Below are 24,342 nucleotides of genomic sequence, written 5' to 3' on the forward strand. Positions count from 1 at the left end.
TTATAATGGCGCTGTCATATACTGACTGCGACATTTAAGGCGTTAAAAGGCATGGGCGGAACGCGATTCAGCTCCTGCCTGGTAGGCACACATCAGCTGTATAAATCAGCTGATGTGTGCGCCGATCTCCCCCGGCTACTACTGGCAGCAGCCGGGGGAGATTAACACTATGACCGCTAGGACATACTGTAAGATTACTGCTCGCAGTCGTTAAGGGGTTGTCGCAGACAGTGAACCATCAAGCTAAATATACCGGTGTTAGGCGGGGAAACAACTTTAGAAGGCAGAGGCTCAGTAAGTGCTCCATACATATATGTTTATTTAAACACTGATTTCTTGGGAATGCAGCAACAAATAAAAGCTGTAAAGGTGCCATTGGATTTACATTTCAAAGATCTGCATGGCATTTATTATATGTGGTTTTGGAAGGTTAATCTAACTTACAAATTCCATTGAAATCAGATGAACAATGATCTTGCAACATTGGTAACTGCTATGTTTGGCTTCAATAAAGCAACTGTTGCTTCTCAGGTTTTGCAAAGTCGGACATTTATCTGTCTGCGCATGGGATCTCCGAGATAAGAGAAAAAAAAATATAAAAATAAAATGGACATTTGTAGTGCCTTCACCATCTGCACATCAATATCCATAAGTTAATCTTAAAAGTCTGCACCTTAAATAAATCGCATACAATGCTTAAATCGGTCTTTGGATCACTAGTATTCTCTCAGAAAGTTGTAAAAGTTAAGTAACCGCTAATATAAAATTACACTGATTGGTCTCCATCGGGTGAATGATGGCCAATGGAGAGGTTTGGTGTATTCCCAGTAAATCTCCCAAAAGTCGATAAAAACCAAACCATGCAAGGTCTATCAGTTAAGTTCATCTGACAACTAAACTGTTCACCTTAGAGAACCTTTCACTAAATGTTTCATGTTTAACTGTACATACAAAATAGATGCAGAGTGGAAAAAAACAATTTTGCCTCTGTTCTGGAGATATTAACAATCAAAGTATTTGGCACCTAAATAATTAACTTTTTATTTCTAAGTGGGTGTTATATAGGTTTCACTGGGGAGTGTACTTTCTGTATGAGTTGTCCAATCAACCAGGCTGCAGCAAAAAAAAAAAAAAAAAAGCCCACACACAAACATGTGGATATTGGCCGTTGCTTATGAAACACAGCTTGGGTGGTTCAAAGGGCTATTTCCACGTCTGTACAGCATGCAGGACCATATTCAGAACTCCCACAGAAGTGAATGGAGAGGGTCAAATAGAAAAAGCCTCCTCTCATTCAACTCCACTCACGAGATAGGTGCAAGTCCCTCGTGTATATTATTTTTAGTTGATAAACCATAATTGTCTGAGACGGGAATATTTTAGATGAACAACGTTTGCATTGTATAGCAGATCATGTAATTGGCCAATGACTTTGTTGCACGCTCTTCCCATCAGTCGTGCACAGAGCTTACCTTTCGCTTTCATTGTTGGGATAGTATTTTGCAATAGGTGACACTGCATGGCTTAAGACAACATATGCATAATCAAAGGCTTGTTTCACCTGCATGGCCCCATACGAACTCCTGCCTACATCATTGCCTTGGGGGAAAAACAAAAGTGGCGAAAGGAGACAGTTACTTACTGCACACATCAATGTTATAACTTTTCTGAAATAAAAGGAATTACGTACTTACCCGGCTGCAAAGGATCTTCAATATACAGCATAGATGGTCTGTATCCATCTAACATGCTTTTCTGTACCTCATCCTTGGCAACATATGACCCACCATCTTTAATTCGGATTCCAGTTTTTAAATAGTTAAAATGCCTTCCATAAAGTTCAAAGAACTCGATCAGCAAAACTCCATAGTTTGCATCTGGACTGCAGGCATCTTCTCGTGGGTGCAACTGCAAATACAAGGAGGGAAAAAAACCCCAAAACTATGAACACATGCTTTTAAGCTTCAGACATTAATAAACCTGTCAGCATAAATATGCCATCCAGAAGGCATTACAGAGGTCGTCAAGTCCTCTATATTTTTTTGTTAAAGAAGGGAATTTTGTTTACTTACCGTAAATTCCTTTTCTTCTAGCTCCTATTGGGAGACCCAGACAATTGGGTGTATAGCTTCTGCCTCCGGAGGCCACACAAAGTATTACACTTTAAAAAGTGTAACCCCTCCCCTCTGCCTATACACCCTCCCGTGCATCACGGGCTCCTCAGTTTTGGTGCAAAAGCAGGAAGGAGGAAACTTATAAATTGGTCTAAGGTAAATTCAATCCGAAGGATGTTCGGAGAACTGAAAACCATGAACCAAAAGAACAATTCAACATGAACAACATGTGTACACAAAAGAACAAACAGCCCGAAGGGAACAGGGGCGGGTGCTGGGTCTCCCAATAGGAGCTAGAAGAAAAGGAATTTACGGTAAGTAAACAAAATTCCCTTCTTTGTCGCTCCATTGGGAGACCCAGACAATTGGGACGTCCAAAAGCAGTCCCTGGGTGGGTAAAAGAATACCAAGATAAAAAGAGCCGACAACGGCCCCCTCTTACAGGTGGACAACTGCCGCCTGAAGGACTCGCCTACCTAGACTGGCATCTGCCGAAGCATAGGTATGCACCTAATAGTGTTTCGTGAAAGTGTGCAGACTAGACCAGGTAGCCGCCTGACACACCTGCTGAGCCGTAGCCCGGTGCCGCAATGCCCAGGACGCACCTACAGCTCTGGTAGAATGGGCTTTCAGCCCTGAAGGAATCGGAAGCCCAGAAGAACGGTAGGCTTCAAGAATCAGTTCCTTGATCCACCGAGCCAAGGTTGACTTGGAAGCCTGCGACCCCTTACGCTGGCCAGCGACAAGGACAAGCGACAAGGATCTCTGTGTTAGAAACATTATGTTTTCTGCTGTCAGAGTTCTCCTATCTACTCCCTAAGTTTAACATTAAATAAGAGTTAAAATTCACATTCTGAAACAAAAAGCAAAAGATCCAATATATACTTACAAAATTGGTTCTTTGACCATGAGCAGAACACTTGATTGGTCAGAGCGCATCAGAACGGCGCAGGGGCGCCGTGCGCGAAATGTAGAGCCGGAGTGCTCTCACGAGATCTAACAAGTGCAAATCCTTTTCACATTGGTGAACTGGATGAGGGTCAAAAGAAGGTAAGGAGATATCCTGATTGAGATGAAAATGAGATACCACCTTAGGTAGAAATTCCGAGACCGGACGCAGAACCACCTTATCCTGGTGAAACACCAGGAAGGGGGCTTTGCATGACAGTGCTGCTAGCTCAGACACTCTCCGAAGTGATGTGACTGCCACTAGAAAGGCCACCTTCTGCAAAAGGCGTGATAGAGATAACCCTGAGGACGCTAAGAGCCAGGACTCAATGGCCACACAGTTAGGTTGAGGGCCGCAGAATTCAGATAGAAAAATGGCCCTTGAGACAGCATGTCTGGTCGGTCTGGGAGTGCCCACGGTTGACCCACCGTGAGGTGCCACATATCCGGGTACCACGACCTCCTCGGCCAGTCCGGAGCGACGAGGATGGCACGGCGGCAGACGGACCTGATCTTGCGTAAAACTCTGGGCAGCAGTGCCAGAGGAGGAAATACATAAGGCAGTCGAAACTGCGACCAGTCCTGAACTAATGCGTCCGCCGCCAGCGCTCTGTGCTGGTGGTTGATGTACGCGACCGCCGTGGCGTTGTCCGACTGTATTCGGATCTGCCTGCCCTCCAGCCACCTCTGGAACGCCTTTAGGGCTAGATACACTGCCCTCATCTCCAGAACATTGATCTGAAGGGAGGACTCTGTCGGAGTCCAGGCTCTCTGAGCCCTGTGGTGGAGGAAGACCGCTCCCCACCCTGACAGACTCGCGTCCGTCGTGACCACCGCCCAGGATGGGGGCCGGACGGATTTTCCCTTCGACAAAGAAGTGGGAAGAAGCCACCACTGAAGAGAGGTTTTGGCTGCCAGTGAAAGACGTTCCTGTCTAGGGACGTCGACCTCCTGTCCCATTTGCGGAGAATGTCCCATTGAGTTGGACGCAGATGAAACTGCGCAAAGGGGACTGCCTCCATCGCTGCCACCATCTTCCCTAGGAAGTGCATGAGACGTCTCAAGGGGTGTGACTGGACCCGAATGAGAGAGTGCACCCCTGTCTGCAGCGAACGCTGTTTGTCCAGCGTAAGCTTCACTATCGCTGAGAGAGTATGAAACTCCATCACGAGGTAAGTCAGTGATTGGGTCGGTGTCAATTTTGAGTTTGGGAAATTGATGATCCACACGAACCTCTGGAGAGTCTCCAGAGCAATGGTCAGGCAGTGTTGACATGCCACCCGGGAGGATGCCTTGACTAGGAGATCGCCTAAGTAAGAGATCACCGAGTGGCCCTGAGAGTGTAGGACCGCCACCACTGATGCAGTCACCTTGGTGAAGACCCGTGGGGCCGTCGCCAGGCCGAAAGACAGTGCCACGAACTGAAGGTGTTCGTCCCAGATGGCGAAACGCAGGAAGCGTTGATGCTCTGGTGCAATCGGCACATGGAGATAAGCATCCCTGATGTCGATTGATGCTATGAAGTCTCCTTGGGACATCGAGACGATGACAGAGCGGAGAGATTCCATCCGGAACAGTCTGGTTCTGACGTGTCCGCTGAGCAGTTTGAGGTCCAGAACAGGACGGAATGATCCGTCCTTTTTTTGTCACCCCGAACATGTTGGAGTAAACACCGCGACCACGTTCTTGAAGGGGAACGGGGATCACAACTCCTTCTGCCTTCAGAGTGTTCGCCGCCTGAAAAAGTGCATAGGCTCGCTCGTGGGGCGGAGATGATCTGAAGAAACGAGTCGGAGGACGAGAACTGAGCTCTATCCTGTAACCGTGAGACAGAATGTCTCTCACCCATCGGTCTTGGACATGTGGCCCCCAGGCGTCGCAAAAGCGGGAGAGCCTGCCACCGACCGAGGATGCGGTTTGGTGATGCCGAAAGTCATGAGGAGGCCGCCTTGGAGGCGGTTCCTCCGGCGGTCTTTGTAGGACGTGACTTAGACCGCCATGCAGAAGAGTCCTTCTGGCCCTTCTCTGACCTGTTGGACGTGGAGGAACGGGACTTGGCTGAGGGCCGAAAGGACCAAAGAAGGGAATTTTGTTACTTACCGTAAATTCCTTTTCTTCTAGCTCTTATTGGGAGACCCAGACGATTGGGTGTATAGCACTGCCTCCGGAGGCCACACAAAGCAATTACACTAAAAAGTGTAAGGCCCCTCCCCTTCTGGCTATACACCCCCAGTGGGATCACTGGCTCACCAGTTTTAGTGCAAAAGCAAGAAGGAGGAAAGCCAATAACTGGTTTAAACAAATTCACTCCGAGAAACATCGGAGAACTGAAAACCGTTCAACATGAACAACATGTGTACCCGCAAACAAACCAAAAATCCCGAAGGACAACAGGGCGGGTGCTGGGTCTCCCAATAAGAGCTAGAAGAAAAGGAATTTACGGTAAGTAACAAAATTCCCTTCTTCTTCGGCGCTCTATTGGGAGACCCAGACGATTGGGACGTCCAAAAGCTGTCCCTGGGTGGGTAAAGAAATACCTCATGTTAGAGCTGCAAGACAGCCCTCCCCTACGGGGAGGCAACTGCCGCCTGCAGGACTCTTCTACCTAGGCTGGCGTCCGCCGAAGCATAGGTATGCACCTGATAATGTTTGGTGAAAGTGTGCAGACTCGACCAGGTAGCTGCCTGGCACACCTGTTGAGCCGTAGCCTGGTGTCGCAATGCCCAGGACGCACCCACGGCTCTGGTAGAATGGGCCTTTAGCCCTGACGGAACCTGAAGCCCCGCAGAACGGTAGGCTTCAAGAATTGGTTCTTTGATCCATCGAGCCAGGGTGGCCTTAGAAGCCTGCGACCCCTTGCGCTTACCAGCGACAAGGACAAAGAGTGCATCCGAACGGCGCAGGGGCGCTGTGCGGGAAATGTAGATTCTGAGTGCTCTCACCAGATCTAACAAATTTAAATCCTTCTCATACCGATGAACTGCATGAGGACAAAACGAAGGCAAAGAGATATCCTGATTAAGATGAAAAGAGGATACCACCTTCGGGAGAAACTCCTGAATGGGGCGCAGCACTACCTTGTCCTGGTGGAAGACCAGGAAGGGAGCCTTGGATGACAGCGCTGCCAGCTCAGACACTCTCCGAAGAGATGTGATCGCTACCAGAAAAGCCACTTTCTGTGAAAGCCTAGAAAGTGAAACCTCCCTCAGAGGCTCGAAGGGCGGCTTCTGGAGGGCAACTAGTACCCTGTTCAGATCCCATGGATCTAACGGTCGCTTGTACGGGGGTACGATATGACAAACCCCCTGCAGGAACGTGCGCACCTTGGAAAGTCGTGCTAGACGCTTCTGAAAAAAGACAGATAGCGCCGAGACTTGCCCTTTAAGGGAGCCGAGCGACAAACCTTTTTCTAACCCAGATTGGAGGAAAGAAAGAAGGATAGGTAATGCAAATGGCCAGGGAGACACTCCCTGAGCAGAGCACCAGGATAAGAATATCCTCCACGTTCTGTGGTAGATCTTAGCAGACGTGGGCTTCCTAGCCTGTCTCATGGTGGCAACGACCCCTTGGGATAAGCCTGAAGACTCTAGGATCCAGGACTCAATGGCCACGCAGTCAGGTTGAGGGCCGCAGAATTCCGATGGAAAAACGGCCCTTGGGACAGTAAGTCTGGTCGGTCTGGCAGCGCCCACGGTTGGCCGACGGTGAGATGCCACAGATCCGGATACCACGCCCTCCTCGGCCAGTCTGGAGCGACGAGTATGACGCGGCTGCAGTCGGATCTGATCTTGCGTAGCACTCTGGGCAAGAGTGCCAGAGGTGGAAACACATAAGGGAGCCGGAACTGCGACCAATCTTGCACTAGGGCGTCTGCTGCTAGAGCTCTTTGATCGCGAGACCGTGCCATGAAGGTTGGGACCTTGTTGTTGTGCCGAGACGCCATTAGATCGACGTCCGGCCTTCCCCATCGGTGACAGATTTCCTGAAACACGTCCGGGTGAAGGGACCATTCCCCTGCGTCCATGCCCTGGCGACTGAGGAAGTCTGCTTCCCAGTTTTCTACGCCGGGGATGTGAACTGCGGATATGGTGGAGGCCGTGGCTTCCACCCACATCATAATGCGCCGGACTTCCTGGAAGGCTTGCCGACTGCGAGTCCCGCCCTGGTGATTGATGTATGCCACCGCTGTGGAGTTGTCCGATTGAATTCGGATCTGCTTCCCTTCCAGCCACTGCTGGAAGGCTAGCAGGGCAAGAAACACCGCTCTGATTTCCAGAACATTGATCTGAAGGCTGGACTCCTGCTGAGTCCACGTACCCTGAGCCCTGTGGTGAAGAAACACTGCTCCCCACCCTGACAGACTCGCGTCTGTCGTGACCACCGCCCAGGACGGTGGTAGGAAGGATCTTCCCTGTGATAATGAGGTGGGAAGAAGCCACCACTGCAGAGAGTCCTTGGTCGTCTGGGAAAGGGAGACTTTCCTGTCCAGGGATTTTGACTTCCCGTCCCATTGGCGGAGAATGTCCCATTGAAGTGGACGCAGATGAAACTGCGCAAACGGAACCGCCTCCATTGCCGCCACCATCTTCCCGAGGAAGTGCATGAGGCGTCTTAAGGAGTGCGACTGACTCTGAAGGAGAGCCTGCACCCCCGTCTGTAGTGACCTCTGCTTGCTCAGCGGAAGCTTCACTATCGCTGAGAGAGTATGAAACTCCATGCCAAGATACGTTAGTGATTGGGTCGGTGACAGATTTGACTTTGGGAAGTTGATGATCCACCCGAACGCCTGGAGAGTCTCCAGTGCAAAATTCAGGCTGAGTTGGCATGCCTCCTGAGAGGGTGCCTTGACCAATAGATCGTCCAAGTAAGGGATCACAGAGTGTCCGTGAGAGTGCTAGACTGCTACCACTGCTGCCATGATCTTGGTGAACACCCGGGGGGCTGTCGCCAGACCAAATGGCAGAGCCACGAACTGAAGATGTTCGTCTCCTATCACGAAGCGCAGAAAGCGTTGGTGCTCCGTAGCAATCGGCACGTGAAGATAAGCATCTTTGATGTCTATTGACGCTAGGAAATCTCCTTGGGACATTGAGGCAATGACTGAGCGGAGGGATTCCATCCGGAACCGCCTGGCGTTCACATGCTTGTTGAGCAGTTTTAGGTCCAGAACGGGACGGAAGGAGCCGTCCTTTTTTGGAACCACAAAGAGGTTGGAGTAAAATCCTCGGCCCCGTTCCAGAGGGGGGACAGGGATCACGACTCCTTCTGCTCTTAGAGAGTCCACCGCCTGCAGCAGGGCATCTGCTCGGTTGGGGTGTGGGGAGGTTCTGAAGAACCGAAGTGGAGGCCGAGAACTGAACTCGATTCTGTACCCGCGAGACAAAATGTCTGTTACCCACCGGTCCTTGACCTGTGACAGCCAAATGTCGCAAAAGCGGGAGAGCCTGCCACCGACCGAGGATGCGGAGGGAGGAGGCCGAAAGTCATGAGGTAGCCGCCTTGGAAGCGGTTCCTCCATTTGCTTTCCTGGGGCGTGAGTGAGCCCGCCAGGAATCTGAGCTCCCTTGTCCTTTCTGAGTCCCTTTGGACGAGGAGAATTGGGGCTTGCCCGAGCCTCGAAAGGACCGAAACCTCGACTGCCACTTTTTCTGTTGAGGTTTACTTGCTCTGGGCTGTGGTAAGGAAGAGTCCTTACCCTTGGACTGTTTTATGATTTCAGCCAATGGCTCACCAAACAGTCTGTCTCTAGATAATGGCAAGCTGGTTAAGCATTTTTTGGAACCAGCATCTGCTTTCCAGTCCTTTAACCATAAGGCTCTGCGCAAAACCACAGAATTGGCGGCCGCCATAGAGGTACGGCTCGTAGACTCTAGGACAGCATTGATAGCATAGGTCGCAAACGCAGACATTTGCGAAGTTAGGGACGCCACCTGTGGCACTGCTGGATGCATGATAGCATCCACCTGTGCTAAACCCGCTGAAATAGCCTGTAGTGCCCACACGGCCGCGAATGCTGGAGCAAACGACGCGCCGATAGCTTCATAGACAGATTTCAACCAAAGGTCCATCTGTCTGTCATTGGCATCTTTAAGTGAAGCGCCATCTTCTACTGCGACTATGGATCTAGCCGCCAGCTTGGAAATTGGGGGATCCACCTTTGGGCACTGGGTCCAGCGTTTGGCCACTTCAGGGGGAAAAGGATAACGGGTATCCTTAGAACGTTTAGAGAAACGCTTGTCTGGATGAGCGTCGTGCTTTTGGATTGATTCTCTGAAGTCAGAGTGGTCCAAAAAAGCACTTAATTTACGCTTGGGATACAGGAAATGGAACTTCTCCTGCTGTGCAGCTGCCTCCTCTGCAGAAGGGGCTGGGGGAGAAATATCCAACAGCCTATTAATCGCCGATATAAGGTCATTAACCATGGCGTCACCATCAGGGGCATCCAGATTGAGAGGGGCCTCAGGATTAGACTCCTGATCACCGTCCTCAGTCTCATCACAGAGAGACTCTTCTCGCTGAGACCCTGAGCAGTGTGATGACGTCGAGGGTCTTTCCCAGCGAGCACGCTTAGGCTGCCTGGGACTGTCATCTGAGTTAGAGACTTCAGCCTGTGATGCTTGAGACCCCCTTGAAGTACGGATTAGTTCCAACTGAGGGGGACCAGTGAGCATAGCCACAGCAGTGTCCATAGTCTGAGGAACTGGCCTGGCCTGCAAGGTCTCCAGGATCCTTGTCATAGCCTCAGACATTTTATCAGCAAACACTGCAAAGTCTGTCCCCGTCACCGGGGCAGGGTTCACAGGCGTCTCTGCCTGGGCTACCACCACAATAGGCTCTGGCTGGCGAAGTGCCACTGGGACTGAACATTGCACACAATGTGAATCATTGGAGCCTGCTGGTAGATTAGCCCCACATGCAGTACAAACAGTGTACACAGCCCGTGCCTTGGCAGCCTTGCGTTTTGCGGATGACATGTTGCTGCGTCCTCAGAGCAGTACAGAGTGTCCAGCCAGAAGCGACCTTACAGTGCACTATATAAATATATATATATATATATATATATATATATATATATATATATATATATATATATATATATATATATATATATATATATATATATATATATATATATATATATATATATATATATATATATATATATATATATATATATATATATATATATATATATATATATATATATAGTACCAATAAAGAAGTACACTAATATATCACTGAGGCACTTAGTGGGGCCTGCACTACTGTGCAGCTTACCACCCGCTTAGGAGCGGTGTGTGGTCGCCAGAAATCCCTCTAGTCTGGGTCTCCCAGAGCCTGCTGCCTCCTTCCAGCCAGATCGCATGTGTAATGGCTGCCGGCGTCCTTGTGGAGAGGGGGGGCGGGCCCTGGGCGTACACCGACGAAGAGCGGGAAGTCTGCTTCCCCTTGTGCCTAGTGAGAGGGCTGGAGCATGTAAATAAGGCTCCAGCCCTCGGCGCAGCCATTGAGCAGCGTCTCTCCCCTACCCTGATTGACAGGGTGGGGGCGGGAACGAAGCGGCGCTAGGCCGCAGAAGCCGGGGGCTAAAGTTAAAAACGCCGCCGCCGTACAAGCGCGGTCGGCGCCAAGCCCCCGGCGCACTACAAGTCGCAGCTGCGCCGCCGCTCCAGGAGCGGTCGGCGCAGTAGTTCCCAACACACAATCGTCACTCAGCAAAGCTGCAGTGACCTAACCCCCAGCGTACAGCGCCACTGTCCCCGGCGCACTATAACGCTCAGCAAGCCCTGAGAGTGTCCGTGCCTGCCGGGGACACAGAGTACCTGAAGTTGCAGGGCCATGTCCCTGAACGGCACTCCCGCTCCCAATCCAGCAGGTTCTATGGGTCTGTGGATGGAGCCCGGCCCCAGGGCTTGGGGGCCGGCAGGATCCCACTTCCACAGAGCCCCTCAGGGGGATGTGGAAGGAAAACAGCATGTGGGCTCCAGCCTCCGTACCAGCAATAGGTACCTCAACCTTACAAGCACCATCACGGGTGAGAAGGGAGCATGCTGGGGGCCCTATATGGGCCCTCTTTTCTTCCATCCGATAGAGCCAGCAGCTACTGCTGACTACAAACAGTGGAGCTATGCGTGGATGTCTGACCTCCTTCGCACAAAGCAGAAAACTGGTGAGCCAGTGATCCCACTGGGGGTGTATAGCCAGAAGGGGAGGGGCCTTACACTTTTTAGTGTAATTGCTTTGTGTGGCCTCCGGAGGCAGTGCTATACACCCAATCGTCTGGGTCTCCCAATAGAGCGCCGAAGAAACCTCGATTGTATTTTTCGTTGCTGAGGTCTGTTTGGTTTGGACTGGGGTAAGGACGAGTCCTTTCCCTTGGATTGTTTGATAATTTCGTCCAATTGCTCGCCAAACAAACGGTCGCCAGAAAATGGCAAACCCGTTAAGAACTTCTTGGAAGCAGAGTCTGCCTTCCATTCGCGTAGCCACATGGCCCTGCGGACTGCCACCGAATTGGCGGATGCTACCGCTGTACGGCTCGCAGAGTCCAGGACGGCGTTCATGGCGTAGGACGAGAAGGCTGACGCCTGAGAAGTCAAAGACACAACTTGCGGAGCAGAGGTACGTGTGAGCGCATTAATCTCAGACAGACAGGCTGAGATAGCTTGGAGTGCCCACACGGCTGCAAAGGCCGGAGCAAAAAGATGCGCCTATGGCTTCATAGATGGATTTCATCAGGAGCTCTATTTGCCTGTCAGTGGCATCCTTGAGCGATGAACCATCTGCCACTGCTACTACGGATCTAGCCGCCAGTCTAGAGACTGGAGGATCTACCTTGGGACACTGAACCCAACCCTTAACTACGTCAGGGGGGAAAGGGTAACGTGTGTCATTAAGGCGCTTAGTAAAGCGCTTGTCCGGAAATGCTCCGTGCTTCTGGACAGCATCTCTGAAGTTAGAGTGATCGAAAAACGCACTCAGTGTACGTTTGGGAAACCTAAACTGGTGTTTCTCCAGCTGCGAAGCAGACTCCTCTATAGGTGGAGTTGGGGGAGAAAGATCTAGCACCTGGTTGATGGACGCTATAAGGTCATTTACTATGGCGTCCCCTTCAGGTGTATCAAGATTGAGAGCAACGTCAGGGTCAGAGCCCTGAGCTGCGACCTCCGCTTCATCCTCCAGAGAGTCCTCATGCTGAGACCCTGAGCAGCGTGATGAAGTCGGGGAAGATTCCCGGCAAGCCCGTTTAGCCGGTCTGGGACTGCGGTCCGTGTCAGAGTCCTCACCGTGGGACCTAGGTGTCACCCCAGGAGCACTTTGCTGTGCCGACCGAGAGGGGCCTGGGGGCGATGAACTCACAGTGCCCTGAGCCTGTGTTACCGGTCTGGACTGCAAGGCTTCTAGTATCTTAGCAGACCATCTATCCATAGACTGAGCCATGGATTGTGAAAGCGACTCAGAGTTTCTCAGCCAAAACTGCAAACTCTGTCCCTGTCACCTGGACAGTGGAAGCCGGCGGTTCTACCTGAGCCGAGGGTCCCACCAGTGCCCGAGGCTCCGGCTGAGTGAGTGCCACAGGGGCCGAGCATTGCACACAATGGCACCCTTGCTCTTTGCGGACGACATGCTGTTGTCTCGTCTTAAGAGTGATCAGTGAGGGTATATAGCCAAAAGCAAATAATGCGGCCGAACAGAGAAAATGATATAATATAATATAATATAATATATATATATATACACACACATACACACTTCGGCACCCAAGGGGGGCCAGCACCTGGTAACCGGTGTGGCTTACCGACCGCCCAAAGCGGTTGTGTGTCCACCAGATTCCCTGCCTGGGCCTCCCAGAGCTGCAGAGCTCGTTCTCAAATCCTCCACCGGCAAAAGTGATTATAACAATGGCTGCCAGCGTTCTCAGGGGAGGAGGGAGCCGTGGGAGTGACTAATAAAGTGCGGGAATCTGGTGCCCCACAGTGCTCAGTGAGGGGGGAGAACACCTAAGCATGCTCCAGCCCTCACTGCCGACGTCCAGTCGACCGTCCCGCCCTTACCCCTGACTGGCAGGCCCGGGGGCAGGAGTTATGGTACTAGGCCGCAGAAGCCGGGGACTAAATTTAATAACGCGGCCGGCAAACAGGCGCGGTCGGCACGGTAGTCCCGGCGTCACACAAAACACAGGCGCTCCATGCACCGTCCCCAAGGGGACACAGTACCTCTTAGATGCAGGGCCTGTCCCTGATGATACCCAGTCTCCTGTCCGTCAGATTCCCCCAGGGGCTGCGGAGGGAGCCCGGTCCCAGTGAATGGTGACCGGTTAGGATCCCACTTCTCCCAGAGCCTCTAAGGGATGGGGAAGGAAAACGGCATGTGGCTCCGGCCTCTGTATCCGCAATGGGTACCTCAACCTTAACAGCACCGCCGACATTAGTGGGGTGAGAAGGGAGCATGCCGGGGGCCCTGTGGGGGGCCCTCTTTTCTTCCATCCGATACAATCAGCAGCTGCTGCTGACTAAAATGTGGAGCTCGCGTGAATGTGTGCCTCCTTCAACACAAAGCATAAAACTGAGGAGCCCGTGATGCACGGGAGGGTGTATAGGCAGAGGGGAGGGGTTACACTTTTTAAAGTGTAATACTTTGTGTGGCCTCCGGAGGCAGAAGCTATACACCCAATTGTCTGGGTCTCCCAATGGAGCGACAGAGGGAATTTTGTTTACTTACCGTAAATTCCTTTTCTTCTAGCTCCAATTGGGAGACCCAGACAATTGGCTTCTGCCTCCGGAGGCCACACAAAGTATTACACTAAAAGTGTAAAGCCCCTCCCCTTCTGCCTATACACCCCCCGTGCATCACGGGCTCCTCAGTTTTAGTGCAAAAGCAAGAAGGAGGAAAGCTAATAAACTGGTTTAAAGTAAATTCAATCCGAAGAAATTTCGGAGAACTGAAACCATTCAACATGAACAACATGTGTACCCGAAAAAACAACAGCCCGAAGGGAACAGGGCGGGTGCTGGGTCTCCCAATTGGAGCTAGAAGAAAAGGAATTTACGGTAAGTAAACAAAATTCCCTTCTTCTTTGTCGCTCCATTGGGAGACCCAGACAATTGGGACGTCCAAAAGCAGTCCCTGGGTGGGTAAAATAATACCTCGTAATAGAGCCGTAAAACGGCCCTTTCCTACAGGTGGGCAACCGCCGCCTGAAGGACTCGTCTACCTAGGCTGGCATCTGCCGAAGCATAGGTATGCACCTGATAGTGTTTAGTGAAAGTGTGCAGGCTCGACCAGGTAGCCGCCTGGCACACCTGCTGAGCCGTAGCCTGGTGCCGCCAAGCCCAGGACGCACCCACGGCTCTGGTAGAATGGGCCTTCAGCCCTGAGGGAACCGGGAGTCCAGAAGAACGGTAGGCTTCGAGAATTGGTTCCTTGATCCACCGAGCCAGGGTGGATTTGGAAGCCTGTGACCCCTTACGCTGACCAGCGACAAGGACAAAAAGTGCATCCGAGCGGCGCAGAGGCGCCGTACGGGAATGTAGAGTCTGAGTGCTCTCACCAGATCCAACAAATGCAAATCCTTTTCACATTGATGAACTGGATGAGGCCAAAACGAAGGTAAGGAGATATCCTGATTGAGATGAAAGGGGGATACCACCTTAGGAAGAAATTCCGGAACCGGGCGCAGAACCACCTTGTCCTGGTGAAACACCAGGAAAGGAGCTTTGCATGACAGCGCTGCTAGCTCAGACACTCTCCGAAGTGATGTGACTGCTACTAGAAAGGCCACTTTCTGCGAAAGGCGAGAAAGGGAAATATCCCTCATAGGCTCGAAAGGCGGCTTCTGAAGAGCCATCAGAACCCTGTTCAGATCCCAGGGTTCTAACGGCCGCTTGTAATGAGGGACTATGTGGCAAACCCCCTGCAGGAACGTGCGTACCTGAGGAAGCCTGGCTAGGCGCTTCTGAAAGAACACAGAGAGCGCTGAGACTTGTCCCTTAAGGGAGCCGAGCGACAAACCTTTTTCCCATCCGGATTGAAGGAAGGAAAGAAAAGTGGGCAAGGCAAATGGCCAGGGAGAAACTCCCTGATCAGAGCACCAAGATAAGAATATCTTCCACGTCCTGTGGTAGATCTTGGCAGATGTTGGTTTCCTGGCCTGTCTCATAGTGGCAATGACCTCTTGAGGTAACCCTGCAGACGCTAGGATCCAGGACTCAATGGCCACACAGTCAGGATGAGGGCCGCAGAATTCAGATGGAAAAACGGCCCTTGAGACAGTAAGTCTGGTCGGTCTGGTAGTGCCCACGGTTGGCCCACCGTGAGATGCCACAGATCCGGGTACCACGACCTCCTCGGCCAGTCTGGAGCGACGAGGATGGCGCGGCGGCAGTCGGACCTGATCTTGCGTAACACTCTGGGCAACAGTGCCAGAGGAGGAAACACATGAGGGAGTTGAAACTGCGACCAATCCTGAACTAAGGCGTCTGCCGCCAGAGCTCTGTGATCGTGAGACCGTGCCATGAATGCCGGGACTTTGTTGTTGTGCCGGGACGCCATTAGGTCGACGTCCGGCATCCCCCAGCGGCAACAGATCTCCTGAAACACGTCCGGGTGAAGGGACCATTCCCCTGCGTCCATGCCCTGGCGACTGAGAATCTGCTTCCCAGTTTTCTACGCCCGGGATGTGAACTGCGGATATGGTGGAGGCTGTGGCTTCCACCCACAGCAGAAACCGCCGGACTTCCTGGAAGGCTTGCCGACTGCGTGTTCCGCCTTGGTGGTTGATGTATGCCACCGCTGTGGAGTTGTCCGACTGAATTCGGATCTGCTTGCCTTCCAGCTACGGCTGGAAAGCCTTTAGGGCAAGATACACTGCCCTTATCTCCAGAACATTGATCTGCAGGGAGGACTCTGTCTGAGTCCAAGTACCCCGAGCCCTGTGGTGGAGAAAGACTGCTCCCCACCCCGACAGACTCGCGTCCGTCGTGACCACCGCCCAGGATGGGGGTAGGAAGGATTTCCCCTTCGACAATGAAGTGGGAAGAAGCCACCACCGAAGAGAATCTTTGGCTGCCTGAGAAAGGGAGACGTTCCTGACGAGGGACGTCGACTTCCTGTCCCATTTGCGGAGAATGTCCCATTGAAGTGGACGCAGATGAAACTGCGCGAAAGGGACTGCCTCCATTGCTGCCACCATCTTCCCTAGGAAGTGCATGAGGCGCCTCAAGGGGAGTGACTGGCCTTGAAGGAGAGAATGCACCCCCGTCTGTAGTGAACCCTGTTTGTTCAGCGGAAGCTTCACTATCGCTGAGAGGGTATGAAACTCCATGCCAAGATATGTCAGCGATTGGGCCGGTGTCAGATTTGACTTTGGAAGTTGCTGCTCCACCCGAAACTCTGGAGAGTTTCCAGAGCAACGTTCAGGCTGTGTTGGCATGCCTCTTGAGAGGGTGCCTGACAAGCAGATCGTCTAAGTAAGGGATCACAGAGTGTCACTGAGAGTGCAGGACTGCTACTACTGTTGCCATGACCTTGGTGAAGACCCGTGGGGCTGTCGCCAGGCCGAAAAGCAGTGCCACGAACTGAAGGTGTTCGTCTCCTATGACGAAGCGCAGAAAGCGCTGATGCTCTGGAGCAATCGGCATGTGGAGATAAGCATCTTTGATGTCGATCGATGCTAAGAAATCTCCTTGGGACATTGAGGCGATGACGGAGCGGAGGGATTCCATCCGGAACCGCCTGGTTTTCACGTGCCTGTTGAGCAGTTTTAGGTCCAGAACAGGACGGAAGGACCCGTCCTTTTTTGGAACCACAAACAAGTTGGAGTAAAACCCGTGACCCTGTTGCTGGGACGGGACCGGGACCACCACTCCTTCTGCCTTCAGAGTGCGCACCGCCTGAAGGAGCGCCTCGGCTCGCTCGGAGGGCGGAGATGTTCTGAAGCATCGAGTCGGAGGACAAGAGCTGAACTCTATCCTGTAAGCGTGAGACAGGATGTCCCTCACCCAACGGTCTTGTACCTGTGGCAGCCCGGTGTCGCAAAAGCGGGAGAGCCTGCCACCGACCGAGGATGCGGTGTGAGGAGGCCAAAAGTCATGAGGAGGCCGCCTTGGTAGCGGTTCCTCCGGCGGTCTTTTTAGGACGTGACTGAGACCGCCAGGAATTGGAGTTCCTCTGATCCTTCTGAGGCCTTTTGGACGAGGAGAATTGGGACCTGCCCGTGGCCCGAAAGGACCGAAACCTCGACTGTACCCTCCTCTGTTGGGGTTTGTTTGGTTTGGACTGGGGTAAGGATGAGTCCTTTCCCTTGGATTGTTTAATAATTTCATCCAAATCGCTCACCAAACAGGCGGTCGCCAGAAAGTGGCAAACCGGTTAAGAACTTTTTTGGAAGCAGAATCTGCCTTCCATTCCCGTAGCCACAAAGCCCTGCGTACTGCCACCGAATTGGCGGATGCTACCGCCGTACGGCTCGCAGAGTCCAGGACAGCATTAATGGCGTAGGACGAAAATGCCGACGCCTGAGAGGTTAAGGACACCACTTGCGGAGCAGACGTACGTGTGACCGCATTAATCTGCGCGTGACAAGCGGAGATAGCTTGGAGTGCCCATACGGCTGCGAATGCTGGAGCAAAAGACGCGCCGATAGCCTCATAGATGGATTTCAACCAGAGCTCCATCTGTCTGTCAGTGGCATCTTTGAGTGAAGCCCCATCTTCCACTGCAACTATGGATCTAGCCGCCAGTCTGGAGATTGGAGGATCAACCTTGGGACACTGAGCCCAGCCCTTGACCACGTCAGGGGGGAAAGGATAACGTGTATCCTTAAGGCGCTTGGAGAAACGCTTATCTGGACAAGATCGGTGCTTCTGGACTGCCTCTCTGAAGTCAGAGTGGTCCAGAAACGTACTCATTGTACGCTTGGGAAACCTGAAACGGAATTTCTCCTGCTGAGAAGCTGACTCCTCAACTGGAGGAGCTGAGGGAGAAATATCCAACATTTGATTGATGGACGCTATAAGATCATTCACTATGGCGTCACCATCAGGTGTATCCAGGTTGAGAGCGGCCTCAGGATCAGAATCCTGATCGGCTACCTCCGCTTCATCATCCAAAGAGTCGTCCTGCTGAGACCCTGAACAGTGCGATGATGTCGAGGGAATTTCCCAGCGAGCTTGCTTAGGCGGTCTGGGACTGCGGTCCGTGTCAGAGACCTCACCCTGGTACCTATGAGTCACCCCAGGGGCACATTGTTGTTCCAACTGAGGGGGACCATGGTGCAATGATTCAACAGTGCCCATGGCCCGAGTTACTGGTCTGGACTGCAAGGCTTCTAGTAACCGAGCAGACCATTTATCCATAGTCTCAGAAAGTTTGTCAGCAAAAACTGCAAACTCCGTCCCCGTCACCTGGACAGTGTTAACAGGTGGTTCTCCCTGGGCCACCATTAGTAGAGGCTCCGGCTGAGAAAGTGCCACAGGGGCCGAGCATTGCACACAATGAGGGTCGGTGGAACCTGCCGGTAGTATAGCCGTACATGAGGTACAGGCAGCATAGTAAGCCTGTGCTTTGGCACCCTGCTTTTTTCGGACGACATGCTGTTGTCTCCCTTGAGCAATTCAGGAGGGTATATAGCCAAAAATCAACAGTGCGACTGTACAGTGTAAAAGTATAGCCTATACGCATTATATATATATATATATATATATATATATATATATATATATATATATATATATATATATATATATATTATATATATATATATACATATACATATACATATACACTTCGGCACTCAGTGGGGTCAGCACCTCAGGTGCTGCTTACCGGCCGCTCAAAGCGGTTGTGTGATCACCAGAATCCCTGCCTGGGTCTCCCAGAGCTTGTCTCCCCTCTCCAGCGTCAGAAGAGCTGACAGGAATGGCTGCCGGCGTCCTGTGGAGAGGAGGGGGCCGTGGGCGTGCCCTAGAAAGTGCGGGAATCTGGTGTCCCACTGTGCTCAGTGAGGGGGGTGGAGGATGCAAAGTATGCTCCAGCCCTCAGCGCTGACGTCCTGTGCAGCGTCCCGCCCTTCCCCTGACTGGCAGGCCTGGGGGCGGGAAAAAAGTGAGACTAGGCCGCAAAAGCTGGGGACTAAAGTTATAAGCGCGGCCGGCGTATAAGCGCGGTCGGCGCGGTAGTCCCCGGCGCACTAACACTCCCAGCCGCGCTGCAGTTGTGAAATGGCAGCGCGCGGTCAGCGCGGTAGTCCCCAGTAAACTAACACACCCAGCCACGCTGCAGTGTGTGATGGCACAAGCGCGGTCAGCGCTGCGGTCCCCGGCGCACTAACACACCCAGCAATGCTGCAGTGTTTCTGTGCGCGGTCCCCACGGGGACACAGAGTACCTCAAAGTAGCAGGGCCTTGTCCCTGACGATACTCGGCTCCTTGTCCAGCAGAGTCCCCAGGGGCTGTGGATGGAGCACGGTCTCAGTGCCTGGAGACCGATTAGGATCCCACTTCACCCAGAGCCCTAAAGGGGATGGGGAAGGAAAACCGCATGTGGGCTCCAGCCTCCGTACCCGCAATGGATACCTCAACCTTAACAACACCGCCGACAAGAGTGGGGTGAGAAGGGAGCATGCTGGGGGCCCTGTTATGGGCCCTCTTTTCTTCCATCCGACATAGTCAGCAGCTGCTGCTGACTAAGATGTGGAGCTATGTGGATGTCAGCCTCCTTCGCACAAAGCAATGAAACTGAGGAGCCCGTGATGCACGGGGGGTGTATAGGCAGAAGGGGAGGGGCTTTACACTTTTAAGTGTAATACTTTGTGTGGCCTCCGGAGGCAGAAGCTATACACCCAATTGTCTGGGTCTCCCAATGGAGCGACAAAGAAAATAAATATTCAGTAAGACTAAAGGTCCAGTCACACTAAGCAACTCACCAGCGATCCCAACAACGATAGGGATCGCTGGTAAGTTGCTAGGAGGTTGCTGGTGAGATGTCACACTGCGACGCTCCAGCGATCCCACCAGCGATCCCACCAGCAACCTGACCTGGCAGGGATCGCTGGAGCGTCGCTACACGAGTTGCTGGTGAGCTCACCAGCAACCAGTGACCAGCCCCCAGCGCCGCGTGGAAGATGCTGCGCTTGGTAACTAAGGTAAATATCGGGTAACCAACCCGATATTTACCTTGGTTACCAGCGCACGGAGCTACACGTGCAGAGAGCAGGGAGCAGCGCACAATGCTTAGCGCTGGCTCCCTGCTCTCCTAGCTACAGCACACATCAGGTTAATTAACCCGATGTGTCCTGCAGCTACATGTGCACAGAGCAGGAGCCGGCACTGACAGCTGAGAGCGGAGGAGGCTGGTAACAAAGGTAAATATCGGGTAACCAAGGACAGGGCTTCTTGGTTACCCAATGTTTACATTGGTTACCAGCCTCCGCAGAAGCCGGCTCCTGCTGCCTGCACATTTAGTTGTTGCTGTCTCGCTGTCACACACAGCGATGTGTGCTTCACAGCGGGACAGCAACAACTAAAAAATGGCCCAGGACATTCAGCAACAACCAACGACCTCACAGCAGGGGCCAGGTTGTTGCTGGATGTCACACACAGCAACATCGCTAGCAATGTCACAAAAGTTGTTCGTTAGCAGCGATGTTGCTAGCGATGTTGCCTAGTGTGACGGTGCCTTTATGCCGGGTCCACAGGCAGCAGAATAAATTCACAGGTATGGCAAACTAAAACCGTGCAAGACACATGGTATCACAAGCATCCAAAAAAATAAAAAATTTTATATACATGTACAAAACGCATACAAATACACACTAAATTATATATAATACATATATACATACATACATACATACATACATACATACATACATACATATATATATATATACACACACACACATACATACATACATACATACATACACATACATACATACATATATATACATATATATACATATATATATATATATATTACATTACATATTAGTTAGATATTACATTATATATTAGACATTACATTAAATATATTTAGATATATTATATTTAGATATTATATTTAGATTATATATTAATAATATCTATATATAAAAAATATAATAGATGTATATCTAAATAGATATATATATATATATATATATATATATATATATATATATATATATATATATATATATATGAAATTAAACAAAAAAATAAAAAATAAAAAATAAAATAAAGAAACTTATTGCCAGTCATGCGCATGAAAAGAAAAAAATGCATTACCAGTCACTCCTATGTGACAGCCCAAGATTCATACTACAGGCAATAAAGAACAGCAGCTCACCTGCAGAAAACTGACGGCCATTAAAAAGAGACTATAGGAGCCTATACCGCCTGTAAACACTTCATTCAGGTCTCTCTGCAGCAAGAACTGCTTTAAAACCAGCACTAAATATGGAAGAACTGGGTATTTCTGGAAGAAAAGACATAAAATGTTACACGATTTACGCACAGTTTACAAGGCAAAGTACATCCAAATAAACAGGGCGAAATTTTGGAAAAAAAAATTAAAAATTCTGCTCTTATTCTAGTGATTGTTTTATATGTTTAATATTTCTTGTCTCACATTACAAATACAACTAATACATAAAGAAATTAGTTTTTCTCCTGTGCTGTCCTATGAAGTCACTGGCAGCAGCAGGAGCCTCCCGTGTCGTCCTTATCCACAGAAGGCAGATTATTAATCCCTGGTTACTGCTCTGTACGGAGCAATCATGTAAATAATCCATCACGGAATACTTAACCCATAATGATGAAGCTCATTTGCCCCATATTACAAAGCTATGAGGCCCTTTAAGTGGCGATAGATTTGAAATGCTTCGAAAACAAATCCAGAATTGGTCTTTTTAAAGCCACATTACTTCTTGAACAATGGGATAATGAGGATGATAAATAAACTTCAAAACATATTGACCTAAATTTACTATTCTCATAAAAGTATAATGTGTCCGAACCCCCCCAAACATCTTCACAATGGGATTAAAGTGGACCTGGCAGCTGATACATGCTGCGCAATCTGTAAGCAGCATGTATGATCGCAACCAGGTAGGTTTGCCACAAATGTTTTGGCTTTTCAGAGAACAACTTAATATTTGCCGGGGACAGAGTCGCGCTGTGAACTAGTCAGACAAGCCGGTCCCCGGCAGCTTCACTCCACCTGCTGGCCCCGGACTAACAAGATATTGCTATGACAGCAGGGGGGCTGCTGAAGACCTGTTTGTTATAGCAGCGATCCTCTGAAACTTGCCTGTGGCCAGGCTTCAAAGGAGACTGATTTCTGCGACATACAGCAATCCTCTGCCATGGCTGTATATAGCACAAGCCGACAGACAATTAGAGCTTTAAGTCCCCTGAGGGACTATTTAATGTAATAATTAAATAAAAAAACAAAAAAAAACAAAAAAAAAAAACACAACAGAGGAACCTTGGTTAACGAGAAAATTCCATTCTGGGAGTGTGCTTGTTAACCAAGTTACTCGTTCAGCAAAGCAAGATTTCCCATAGGAAATCATTGCAATGCAAACAACTTGTTAAATGTCCCATCCTGGTCCTCTATTGTGCCTACACACACACACACACACACACCTACCTTATGCTCACCTTACCTTCCGTTCCATCGCCGGTCTCCTGGGACTTGCTGTTCGCTAGTACGAGCTGTGTATCAGATTACCATCACGACGAGGGAGGAACTTCCGCTGCCAGAGCGCTGACGTCAAAGGTAGGAGCCGCTTGCCTCTGATTGGTCAGCGCGCTGCCTTTGAGTAGCGGCTGACAGGGGAAGTTCCTGCCTCGTCGCCATGCTTGCCGATACACATCCTGGAGCAGCGAACTACAAGACAAGGAGGCCGGCGATGGAACTGAAGGCACACATTATGCTCACCTTACCTTCCGTTCCATCACCGGCCTCCTGGGTCCTTGTAGTTCGCCGCAAGGATTCCTCCCTTGTCGCGATGAGCCGGCGAACTACAAGAACCATGAGACCGGCGGTGGAACGGAAAGTAAGGTGGGCATAATACTGTATGTGTGTGCTTGTGTGCGTTTGTGTGGACTGCAAGAGCAGGTCAGAGGGTGGTGAAAGTACGGAACCGGTATTAACAAAAACATTGTCTTGTCCTATATAAAAAAAAAAAAAAAAAATAAATAAAGCCATCGCATGGGTCCATCCACCAAAAAATACAAACATTACAGGTCTCGGAATATAGAAAGTTAAATGGTTAAGATTGTCGTCACCATTGACCCCTGTTGCAGCAGGGTGCAAGTTGTAATGCCTCAACACCCTCTAACCAGGGCATAGGATCGACTCTTAAGACATCATGATTTGAGATGAGTGGACCTGTGGAAGTTTGGTTCGGCAGGTCCATCCAGACTATCTAAAGTGGTGTTCTGGACACGAACTTGACCTGAACCCCAATGGAAGTCACTGAATAGTTGGAGCCTCCGCCCACATGCAGCCAACCATAAACACATCACTTCCAGATGGGTGGAGTTTTTCCATTTTTGGGGGAACTGTTCAAACACAGCAAGCGGATCACACTGGGCTGAGCACCGAGTGTATCTGCGTGCACAGAATCTCTTGTGAGTTGCTTCCATATGTAAAGCACCCGAACTCCGAATGCGAACTGTTTTTTTTTTTTTGTAAAGTCTGTTCGGCATGAACACCGAACTTCGGGTTCGACCATCTCTAAATCATGATGCTTTAGTATGTTATGGATCGGAAAAGGGTTAAACAGTTATTCTCCATGTTTAGAACAGATTATCGGCCACTGCATGAATGTAAAAAAAATGAATGGAGAGGTGTCCTTAAATATGCATGTCTCTTCATAACCTGGGGTGGGAAAGTCCTGTACATAAGCCATTGAATCCTATAGCGAGGACCCGCCAATGCAGTGCAGTAATAATAAAAATGTCTCTAACCTTGATAAAATCCCTGATGAGCTGGGCGGCTTTCACTCCATTCTGTACATTAAAACTTATGTCAACTTTGACTTCAGTATATGAATCAGTTAGTTTAATGATAGGTACCTAAAAGAAAACAAAAGACAGATTATAGTGGCAGATCTGCCAAAAAAAAAGCCCACCAATTAAAAATACGGCTAATTATACGAATACACAACATGGGAAAAAACTGTAGATGTTTCTAGAATTAAAAAAAAAAAAAAAAAAAAAAAAAAAAAAGACATTTTTGTGTACTCACAGTAAAATGTCTTCCTTGGAGCCTTTCATTGGGGGACACAGAC

General features: G+C 50.3%; 1 protein-coding gene across 2 annotated transcripts in view; it reads right to left on the bottom strand.

The window, feature by feature from the left end:
• TENT4B (terminal nucleotidyltransferase 4B) overlaps positions 1-24,342 on the bottom strand; it is a 114,695-nt gene that overhangs the window by 43,228 nt on the left and 47,125 nt on the right. For both annotated transcript variants that reach the window (XM_075325748.1, XM_075325750.1), the window contains exons 5-8: positions 24,020-24,127; positions 21,390-21,518; positions 1,695-1,908; positions 1,473-1,599 (exon numbers count right to left, since the gene is read on the bottom strand). In XM_075325748.1, coding sequence (XP_075181863.1) covers positions 1,473-1,599; positions 1,695-1,908; positions 21,390-21,518; positions 24,020-24,127 — 578 coding nt within the window. The remainder of the gene's footprint in view (positions 1-1,472; positions 1,600-1,694; positions 1,909-21,389; positions 21,519-24,019; positions 24,128-24,342) is intronic.

Source organism: Anomaloglossus baeobatrachus, chromosome 10 (assembly GCF_048569485.1).
Source record: "Anomaloglossus baeobatrachus isolate aAnoBae1 chromosome 10, aAnoBae1.hap1, whole genome shotgun sequence".
NCBI classification, from domain to species: domain Eukaryota; kingdom Metazoa; phylum Chordata; class Amphibia; order Anura; family Aromobatidae; genus Anomaloglossus; species Anomaloglossus baeobatrachus.